A 10,499-nucleotide genomic window follows, 5' to 3' on the forward strand; every position below is an offset into this window, starting at 1 on the left:
ACATGATAGTATACATGAGGATATAATTATTTTAAAGAGTATGGATAAGTATTGCCAATTTGCAATGTATGAAAATACTTTCAAGCATTATGGGTATTTTATATATTTTTTACCATTTTAATAGGTGAAAAATGATATATCCTTGTTTTAATGTGCATTTCTTTGATGTTACCATATGTTAATTTGTTAGACTGTGCTACTGTGTTTTTCCTAGTTCTCATGTTTGACTACTTTAACTTTTTTTTTTTTACTGATTTGTAAGTTTCCTATGTACTAAGAATAGTAATCTTTAGCTTGTGTTTTCTAACAGATATTTGCTCCCAGCTTTTTTTGTGTTTGTGTGTAGTGTTTTTTGGTGTTCAAAGGTTTTGTATGTGTGCGTGTATGATTTCGATTGCTGAAAACTCCATCTCCTGCTGAAGACAACTCTGTTTACGCCAAGCAGTTAACTAAATTTTCTACAACATTTGTGGCCATTTTTCTTTTTTAATTTTACCTTTATTATATATTTCTATGACTATTAGTCTATTTTAGGACACCTTTATTATGAGCTTTTGTACCTTAAATGGTTGGTTGTGTGTCATTTATTCTAAAATAAGAAACATCTCTGTCTTCTCCACTAAGTCTTGGGAAATTCAACATTTAAATCCTTAATGGGCTTTTTTTATTTTAGGAAAGAGCACATAAGAGATGAGAGTAAAAAGGATGGTGGTTGTCCTTCCAGCATGGCTATGAAGATGGGTCACCCTGGGGTCATCACATCCTGTACCTGGTTCTCACCATTGCAGATAATGAAAAGGCATGTAGCCAGTTCACCCTGAACTCTGCTGATACGGTGGCTTCCAGCCACATGTGGGGACTTAAATATATTGAAATTAGATAATTCATTTACACTGGACACATTTTCAAGTGGTCTCCCAGCCCCATGGTTTCCTGAACAGCACAGATAACAAAACTTATTTCCACCCATCAAATAAGGTTCTGCTAGACACTTCACCTAGATCCAGTTAGATCTGGGGAAATTGACTCATGCATCAGAAAAAATGACAAATGGTCACACACTCTTGTAGGAAAGCCTGCATAGAGAAGAAAATGTTACCTATCAACTGTGTTAGGCTAAATATTTTTCAAATGGCTTATGTAATATATAAACAACATTCTTTGGGAGATTTGAAGGAATAGTGTAATCTCATTGTCATAAAATGGCCTGATGAACAAAGAATTCCAGCTTCCAGCTTTTCTGCTACTTTTACAGGTTAAGGTGATTATCACACCTTGAGCAGATTTGTTACAGAGGTTCAGGCAGCCCAGAGAGGGAAAGGCAGCAAGGGCTGTCTTTAGAATTTGCTGTTCCCCAGTTCAGGTGCTGCCTAACTTCTGCTGCCCTTGGCTGTAGAGGGCCAGACTTGGAGCACTGCAAGATAGGCGCCTAGGTGAGACTATGGGCACAGTGAAGGATGTTTAGGGTTACTGTGACCGAGTGTCATAGCTTATAGTTAGTCACTGTTGTGTCCGACTCTGCGACCCCATGAATCGCAGCACGCCAGGCCTCCCTGTCCATCACCAACTCCCAGAGTTCACTCAGACTCAACTCCATCGAGTCGGTGATGCCATCCAGCCATCTCATCCTCTGTCGTCCCCTTCTGCCCCCAGTCCCTCCCAGCATCAGAGTCTTTTCCAATGAGTCAACTCTTCCCATGAGGTGGCCAAAGTATTGGAGTTTCAGCTTCAGCATCAGTCCTTCCAAAGAACACCCAGGACTGATCTCCTTTAGAATGGACTGGTTGGATCTCCTTGCAGTCCAAGGGACTCTCAAGAGCCTTCTCCAACACCACAGTGCAAAAGCATCAGTTCTTCGGCCCTCAGCCTTCTTCACAGTCCAACTCTCACATCCATACATGACCACTGGAAAAACCATAGCCTTGACTAGACGGACTTTTGTTGGCAAAGTAATGTCTGCTTTTGAATATGCTGTTCAGGTTGGTCATAACTTTCCTTCCAAGGAGTAAGCGTCTTAATTTCATGGGTGCAATCACCATCTGCAGTGATTTTGGAGCCCAAAAACAAAGTCTGACACTGTTTCCCCATCTATTTCCCATGAAGTGATGGGACCAGATGCCATGATCTTAGTTTTCTGAATGTTGAGCTTTAAGCCAACTTTTTCACTCTTCTCTTTCACTTTCATCAGGAGGCTTTTTAGTTCCTCTTCACTTTCTGCCATATCTGAGGTTATTGATATTTCTCCTGGCAATCTTGATTCCAGCTTGTGCTTCTTCCAGCCCAGTGTTTCTCATGATGTACTCTGCATATAAGTTAAATAAGCAGGGTGACAATATACAGCCTTGATGTACTCCTTGTCCTATTTGGAACCAGTCTGTTCCATGTCCAGTTCTAAACTTGCTTCCTGACCTGCACATAGTTTTCTCAAGAGGCAGGTCAGGTGGTCTGGTATTCCCATCTCTTTCAGAATTTTCCAGTTTATTGTGATCCACACGAAGGCTTTGGCATAGTCAATAAAGCAGAAATAGATGTTTTTCTGGAACTCTTGCTTTTTCGGTGATCCAGCAGATGTTGGCAATTCGATCTCTGGTTCCTCTCCCTTTTTTAAAATCAGCTTGAACATCTGGAAGTTCATGGTTCACATATTGCTGAAGCCTGGCTTGGAGAGTTTTGAGCATTACTTTCCTAGTGTGTGAGATGAGTGCAATTGTGCGGTAGTTTGAGCAATCTTTGGGATTGGAATGAAAACTGACCTTTTCCAGTCCTGTGGCCACTGCCGAGTTTTCCAAATTTGCTGGCATATTGAGTGCAGCACTTTCACAGCATCATCTTTCAGGATTTGAAATAGCTCAACTGGAATTCTATCACCTCCACTAGCTTTGTTTGTAGTGATGCTTTCTAAGGCCCACTTGACTTCACATTCCAGGATGTCTGGCTCTAGGTGAGTGATCACACCATCGTGATTATCTGGGTCATGAAGATCTTTTTTGTACAGTTCTGTGTATTCTTGCCACCTCTTCTTAATATCTTGGTCCATACCATTTCTGTCCTTTATCAAGCCCCTCTGCATGAAATGTTCTCTTGGTATCTCTAATTTTCTTGAAGAGATCTCTAGTCTTTCCCATTCTGTTGTTTTCCTCTGTTTCTTTGCATTGATCACTGAGGAAGGCTTTCTTATCTCTCCTTGCTTTTCTTTGGAACTCTGCATTCAGATGCTTATATCTTTCCTTTGCTTTGCTTTTCGCTTCTCTTCACAGCTATTTGCAAGGCCTCCCCAGACAGCCATTTTGCTTTTTTGCATTTCTTTTCCATGGGGATGGTCTTGATCCCTGTCTCCTGTACTATGTCACGAACCTCCGTCCATAGTTCATCAGACACTCTATCAGATCTCGTCCCTTAAATCTATTTCTCACTTCTACTGTATAATCATAAGGGATTTGATTTAGGTCATACGTGAATGGTGTAGTGGTTTTCCCAAATTTGGCAATAAGGAATTCATGATCTGAGCCACAGTCAGCTCCTGGTCTTGTTTTTTCTGACTGTATAGTGCTTCGCCATCTTTGGCTGCAAAGAATATCAATCTGATTTTGGTGTTGACCATCTGGTGATGTCCATGTGTAGAGTCTTCCCTTGTGTCGTTGGAAGAGGGTGTTTGCTATCACCAGTGCGTTCTCTTGGCAAAACTCGAGTAACCTTTGCCCTGCTTCATTCCATACCCCAAGACTAAATTTGCCTGTTACTCCAGGTGTTTCTTGACTTTCTACTTTTGCATTCCAGTCCCCTATAATGAAAAGGACAGCTTTTTTGGGTGTGTGTTCTAAAAGGTCTTGTAGGTCTTCATAGAACCGTTTAGCTTCTTCAACGTTACTGGTTGGGGCCTATAAGGGTGTATGAAATGTTAAGAGTTTTGATCAATCTGGCTTGGTTTCTAATGGGTTAACGCTAAGACCTGGTTAGCTCAGGGGGGAGAGTCACTGGGCTCCTGAGTTGTCTCATCCATTTGTGGGAGAGTTGTAGCCTGATTCCAGCCCAAGTTCTAGAGAAACCTGTTTATAGAGAAGAGTAAAATGGGATTAGAGCTACAATTGCATAAAAAGTTTTTAAACTCTTATGCACTATTAGGTAGATGCAGGTTAATTGACTATTCTAACAGGTTTTGACTTCCAATAAACTGGAAAATTCTGAGAGAGATGGGAATACCAGACCACCTGACCTGCCTCTTGAGAAACCTGTATGCAGGTCAGGAAGCAACAGTTTAGAACTGGACATGGAACAACAGACTGGTTCCAAATAGGAAAAGGAGTACGTCAAGGCTGTATATTGTCACCCTGCTTATTTAACTTATATGCAGAGTACATCATGAGAAACACTGGGCTGGAAGAAGCACAAGCTGGAATCAAGATTGCCGGGAGAAATACCAATGACCTGAGATATGCAGATGACACCACCCTTATGGCAGAAAGTGAAGAGGAACTAAAAAGCCTCCTGATGAAAGTGAAAGAGGAGAGTGAAAAAGTTGGCTTAAAGCTCAACATTCAGAAAAAGAAGATCATGGCATCTGGTCCCATCACTTCATGGGAAATAGATGGGGAAACAGTGTCAGACTTTATGTTTTTGGGCTCCAAAATCACTGCAGATGGTGACTGCAGCCATGAAATTAAAAGACGCTTACTCCTTGGAAGGAAAGTTATGACCAACCTAGACAGCATATTCAAAAGCAGAGACATTACTTTGCCAACAAAAGTCCGTCTAGTCAAGGCTATGGTTTTTCCAGTGGTCATGTATGGATGTGAGAGTTGGACTGTGAAGAAGGCTGAGGGCCGAAGAATTGATGCTTTTGCACTGTGGTGTTGGAGAAGGCTCTTGAGAGTCCCTTGGACTGCAAGGAGATCCAACCAGTCCATTCTAAAGGAGATCAGTCCTGGGTGTTCTTTGGAAGGACTGATGCTGAAGCTGAAACTCCAATACTTTGGCCACCTCATGGGAAGAGTTGACTCATTGGAAAAGACTCTGTTGCTGGGAGGGATTGGGGGCAGGAGGAGAAGGGGACGACAGAGGATGAGATGGCTGGATGGCATCACCGACTCGATGGAGTTGAGTTTGAGTAAACTCTGGGAGTTGGTGATGGACAGGGAGGCCTAGCGTGCTGCTTTTCATGGGGTTGCAAAGAGTTGGACACGACTGAGCGACTGAACTGAACTGAACGGGTTTTGAAGGAAAGCATGTCAATTGTGATTGGGTAGAGGTAACACTCAGGCGTTCCAGACCCAGCTAGTCGTCTAGCCCTGGGACCTGCATCGCCAGCGGCTACAAAAATTAAGATTCGGGACGGTTGGGTGGACGGGGCTTTCGGAGGCGGGCACTCCCCGCCCCTTACTCCGCCCCGTCCGTTGCCCCGCCCCTGGCTCCCTCTTGACCCCCCGCGCCCCGCCCCCCGGCCGAGAGCACCCCAGGCTGATTGGCCCTCAACGGCGTAGGCTCGGGCCGGCAGCCAGGCCGGCGCGTCACGTGGCCGAGCGGCGACCTGGGTGCCGAGCCGCGGGCAGACAGGCATGGACCCTCCGACCGCCGGGGCCCAGGCGCTGGGGGCCGCGGAGCAGCCGCGGGGTCTGCAGCTGCCGAGCGGGCGGGAGGCGCCCCCGAGTCCGGGGGTGAGCGCGGCTCGGGGCCTGGGCGCGTCCACCACCTGCGGTCGGCGGCGGGAAGTTGCGGGGGCTCGCGGGGCGTGGGCCACGGAACCGGGGAAGCGCTCCCGGCCCTCCTCGGGCAGCCCGGCCGTTTGGGCGCGCGCCCGAGCTGGAAACAGCCGGGCCGCGGGACTGTGGGGCGGGGCAACCTGGAGGACGTGGGTGGGCGCGCCGGGCTGGGAGAGCTGGCTGTTGGCTCCAGGGCGCCTTTGCGTCCTTGCTAAATGGGAGGTGATGCTGCTGACCGAGAGCTGGGGCTGCTGCTCGGGGGCCTGGGCTGGAGCCAGGTGAGGGCTGCGAGGAGAGCTACTTTCCCTGAAGGATCCGTGTCCCATGGTGGGGATGCTCAGCTAAGCCGGAGCACCGAATGATGGCTCCTGCGCGCTCTCCTTTCACTGAAACCAAAAGGCCGCGTTTGACGCAGGGTTTCTAGAAACTTGTTTTCTTTTGCGCGCCAGACAGCTCCCGGTTTCTCAAAGACTGCTATTACAGTCATGTCCTGCCCTTGTTCAATAATCCCTTTTAGACGGTGAGCTTCTTGAGGGTAGGAACGCTCTATTTAGTGCTGTAAACCCGGTGCGTAGCGTAGTGCCTGGCACTTCACACACGCATATTTATTAGCTTGATGGAAGAGGAATGCTTATCTAAGCATCAGAGACATCCTAACCAAAATAAGATAGGAAAAATGTAGTGGTAGGCTTATAAAGAAAATTACTTTAGCGGGCAGGTAGGATGAGACTGATTTTGGCAGGCCACAGCAGGAAGGTTCCTGCACTTCCTCTCCAAGATGAGAGGATAGTGGTCGTGGCAGAGGCGTGGAGATGAGGATGTGCAGGGCAGATGGTTGGGAGCTTGGAGAGAGAACTGTGCTGCACAAGTTGATGGAGCCTGAAGGGACAATGTGGATGCCATGGCGAATTTTGTACTCTAGCAGTGGAGGCCTGTTGAGGTTTCTGGGCAGAGTGATGATTTCCAGTGTGAGGCTGCGGCCAGATGGGTGAGTGTGGGACCCTGGTGGTCCAGTGGCTAAGACTCTGTGTTCCCAATGCAGGGGACCCTGGTGGGGGCTCTCATATGCTGTAACTAATACCTGGTGCAGCCAAATTAAAAAAAAGCAAAAGTGGGTGAGTGGGAAGGCAGTTAGGAAGCTCTTGCAATAGAAGAGGTGAGAAGTCCCACTATTGGTCAGCAGGGGTGACCGGGAGTTGTCACCGACTACTGGCGATGGAATTAGCTCATTAAATCCAGGTAGGACTAGGTTGTGAGCTAACTGGAGCAGGTGCCAATTACAGTTTAAATATAGGGGCAAAGAAGGTGGGTTTCAGCTCAATAAATGTTATATTCCTGCTGTGTGCTAGGTGTCTTCATCAGTGTTATCTCATTATAAACCTCCTGCTGGGTTAGAACAATTGTCCCCAATTTCCAGAGACAGAAACCCAGGCATGGTGGCTGAAGTGATGTGTCCCAGGTATACTCTGAGTGAATGGGATTGAAGTCACGCCTTCTTATGCAGGCTGTGAACATTTCTCGCCTCACTTAGAAAGACGTCTTCACAGGTGATAGGATTTCAGGAACTCTCTCTTTTTTTGTTTTTGGCCATACTGCCCAGATATGGGATCTTAGTTCCCCGACCAGGGATTGAACCCATGCCCCCTGCATTGGAAGCGTGGAGTCTTAGCCACTGGATTGCCAGGGAAGTCACAGGATTTCAGAACTTTTGCGCGATGGGAGCAGAGAAACCTAGCGATGGCTATGAAGGAAGACGATTTCCCGTCAACTGCTGATTTCCCTTGAACAGCTAAAGCTCTTTAGTCCTCCTGTGTCTGTCAGGAGATGAAATCTGATAAAAGAGCTATTAGCTAGATAAAAAGTTAAGGTAAAAATGAACATGGAGGTATCCACTGCAGGGAAACAGCAACCGGCCCCAGGGCTGAGGGAACAAAGGGGTGAGATTGGAATGACTAAAATGTGCAAGCTCAGAGGACAATTTCAGGGAGCTGAAATTCCAGCCTCTGAGGACGGGGTGCTGTCCTGGCTAGTTTGAAGTCTCTGAGCTTGGAGGAGGAGACCAGACCTCTCAAGAGAGGGCCTGGTGAGGGACTTCCTTGGTGGCCCAGTGGCTAAGACTCCACGCTTCAATGCAGGCAGCCTGGGTTCGATCCTTGGTCAGGGAACTAGATCCCACATGCCAAAATTAAAGATCTCAAGTGCTGCAGCTTAAGAGGTGGTGCAGCCAAATACATATTTAAAAAAAAAAAAGGGCCCAGCGAGGAGACTGGCTCTGTATGTGCTGGCAGCCTGTACACTGGATTCAGTAGGCACTCTGTGAAGGCAGGTGATCCTGCCAGCAGGGGTGATGCCCACAGGAATGGGAAGCAGCAAGTCCCAATGTAACAGGGCACAGTAGAAATGTGGGTTGCAGGGTCCCACCCCAGCCTCGCAAAGGAGGGTCTGAAAGGGTGGGTATGGGGCTGAAATACTGGCCATTCCTGAGATATCCAAGTCCTGGGTCCTTGTTTCTTCTTCCCACAGGCTGACCACTCCAATCAGGAGAGAGCGCCTGAGAACGCCACAGATCGACTAGGCAAGTAGGCGACAGAGGCGGGGGTGGCTCTTGGGAGAGACCAAGGAAGTCTGTACTGTGAAAGCTTATCGTTGCCAGAAGACCTTTCCCTCCATGTCATTTAAACCACCTGAAAATACACACTGCCCGATTTCCTCATGTGAATGAAAAGACTTGGTAATGAATGGCCTTGTTTAAGACAGAACATCTTATTGAAAATAAATTATCAACCCTACTTCTAAAACTGGGACCAGAACAACAGTTTTTAAATAAGTGCTCTGGTGGCTAAGGGGCTCCACACGCTTGTTACTGTTGCCCTCTTAGTAAGTTTGCCGAACATCTTCCTAGCAGAACACGACCAGGTTGTTGTTTTAAGATGTTCTTCCTTTTGTCGATTTCTTAGCCAACGGAGCACAGAGCATCCCTCACGATAGTCCTGCCCATGGTGAGGGCACCCATTGTGAAGAGGAAGGCTTTGCTGAAGATGACGAGGATTCTGATGGGGAACCGAGTCCCTGGGAGCTGTCAGAAGGAATGTCCGGCTGTCTACCCAAGGAACAGGCTGGTGATCTTTTTCACGAGGACTGGGACCTAGAGTTGAAAGCAGATCAGGGGAATCCATATGGTAGGTGCAGGGTTTCTGGGGTCCTAGGCCAGGCTCTAGTGCAGTCGGAAAGAATCTGCCTGCCAGTGTGGGAAATGCAAGAGATGAGGGTTTGATCCCTGGGTTGGGAAGATCCCCTGGAATAGGAGATGGCAACCCACTCCAGTGTTCTTGCCAGGAAAGTCCCATGGACAGAGGATCCTGGCAGGCTACATATAGTCCATGGGGTCACACAGGCCAGGCTCCTGAGACCCTCCTACCAGATTAACCCCTAAACAGTTTGGAAGAGGGAGCCACATCTATTAGCTTTGCCTCATGGTCTGAAATTTCTGTGACGGCTCCTCTTTCATATTGGAGGTGGGGGTTGGTGGGGGGAAGTGCCAGTTTTGTATTTTATTTTATAACAGTATGGGTCTGTTTGAATGTTGAAACAGCGTTACTCTCTCCAAATATCTTTGTATGAATGGAGCAGCCGCAGACAGAAGTGCTCTCAGTTGCTTTCTCTGCACTGCTGAAAACCTGTGTCAGAGAAGCGGGACTGTGGGTGGCCTCAGAGTGAAGGTGCTTGGGATTGTCCAGCAACAGAAGACTGTGTGCATACGTGTGTGCCTGCCTGTGCATATGTTTAAGCAAAGACGTGCAAGTGTCTGTCCCCTAGATATTTCTGGGTCTGTCTTGTCACACTCCCTCCTTTTAATCTGTCTTTTAAAACTGCCTGCAGATGCTGACGACATCCAAGGTTGCCTTTCTCAAGAGGTCAGACCCTGGGTGTGCTGTGCCCCGCAAGGAGACATGATCTATGACCCCAGTTGGCACCATCCGCCTCCACTGATACCCCATTATTCCAAGATGGTCTTTGAAACGGGACAGTTTGATGATGCAGAAGACTGAGGGTGTCACTTTTGCCTGCTGGGTGGGCAGAGGGGCCCCTCAGGTCAAGGTCTCCTTTCTTTGAGGTGTGAGAGGTCACACCTGAGGAAACATTCCCAGTGATCCCCCAGTCGAGCAAACGGACTGGTGTTAAGTAAGGTCCTGAGTGCCCTGGTTCTGTTGTTTTTATAAGCTCCTCCTTGGAACGTGTGCGTGTTTATGTCTGTGTTGGGGGGAGGAACCATGTTCTTTATAAATAAAAGAAGAAAAAAGTCAGTGTGCCTTTGCCTACTTCCTCCCCCTTTTTCATTAGATAATTCTGAGGAAAGCTTCCTCTCCTTCATTTGAAGCCCTTCAGTCCATTTTCAGGATTGATGTATGTTGAGACGAAAGATCAAACGACTCTGTGAAAGAAAACCATGTTTTAGTTTGGCCTCTGCGGATCTGGTCCTACTGACCAGAAGCTGAGACGCTGGTGACTTCACGGCTGACTTCTGTTCCTGTTCTGGAAAATTGACCATTTACTTAGTTAGCAAGGACTTTCTGCAGGCTGGAAGATGAAATGGCAAATTAATTAAAGCAGCAATTGTATAACCCTCAATTGGCCTGAAAGGATTTTACACTCTGTTTTCCATTTAATCTTCTAATCTTTAACAATTACTTACATAAGTCACTTAAAAAAATTTTTTTTAACCTCATGTTAGAGAGGAGGAAAATAAGGCTCAAAAAAAAAAAAAAAAAGAAAATAAGGCTCAAAATGTTTTGACCTCTCCCA

At 47.0% G+C, this 10,499-nt stretch overlaps 1 protein-coding gene across 1 annotated transcript; it reads left to right on the plus strand.

The window, feature by feature from the left end:
• Positions 1–5,522: 5,522 nt before the first annotated feature.
• COPRS (coordinator of PRMT5 and differentiation stimulator) lies at positions 5,523–9,965 on the plus strand. The gene is made up of 4 exons (XM_052658667.1): positions 5,523–5,651; positions 8,220–8,271; positions 8,654–8,875; positions 9,576–9,965. Exons 1-4 carry the CDS (start codon positions 5,553–5,555, stop codon positions 9,743–9,745), a joined length of 543 nt encoding a protein of 180 aa, XP_052514627.1. The 5' UTR covers positions 5,523–5,552; the 3' UTR covers positions 9,746–9,965.
• Positions 9,966–10,499: the final 534 nt, after the last annotated feature.

This window comes from Budorcas taxicolor, chromosome 19, assembly GCF_023091745.1.
Source record: "Budorcas taxicolor isolate Tak-1 chromosome 19, Takin1.1, whole genome shotgun sequence".
NCBI lineage: Eukaryota > Metazoa > Chordata > Mammalia > Artiodactyla > Bovidae > Budorcas > Budorcas taxicolor.

Excerpts from the sequence above, each read along its gene's own strand:
- COPRS (XM_052658667.1), top strand. The coding sequence starts at position 5,553 with ATGGACCCTCCGACCGCCGGGGCCCAGGCGCTGGGGGCCGCGGAGCAG. Across the intron at positions 8,272-8,653 it reads GAACGCCACAGATCGACTAG|CCAACGGAGCACAGAGCATC; the intron begins GCAAGTAGGCGA and ends TCGATTTCTTAG. Across the intron at positions 8,876-9,575 it reads AGATCAGGGGAATCCATATG|ATGCTGACGACATCCAAGGT; the intron begins GTAGGTGCAGGG and ends AACTGCCTGCAG.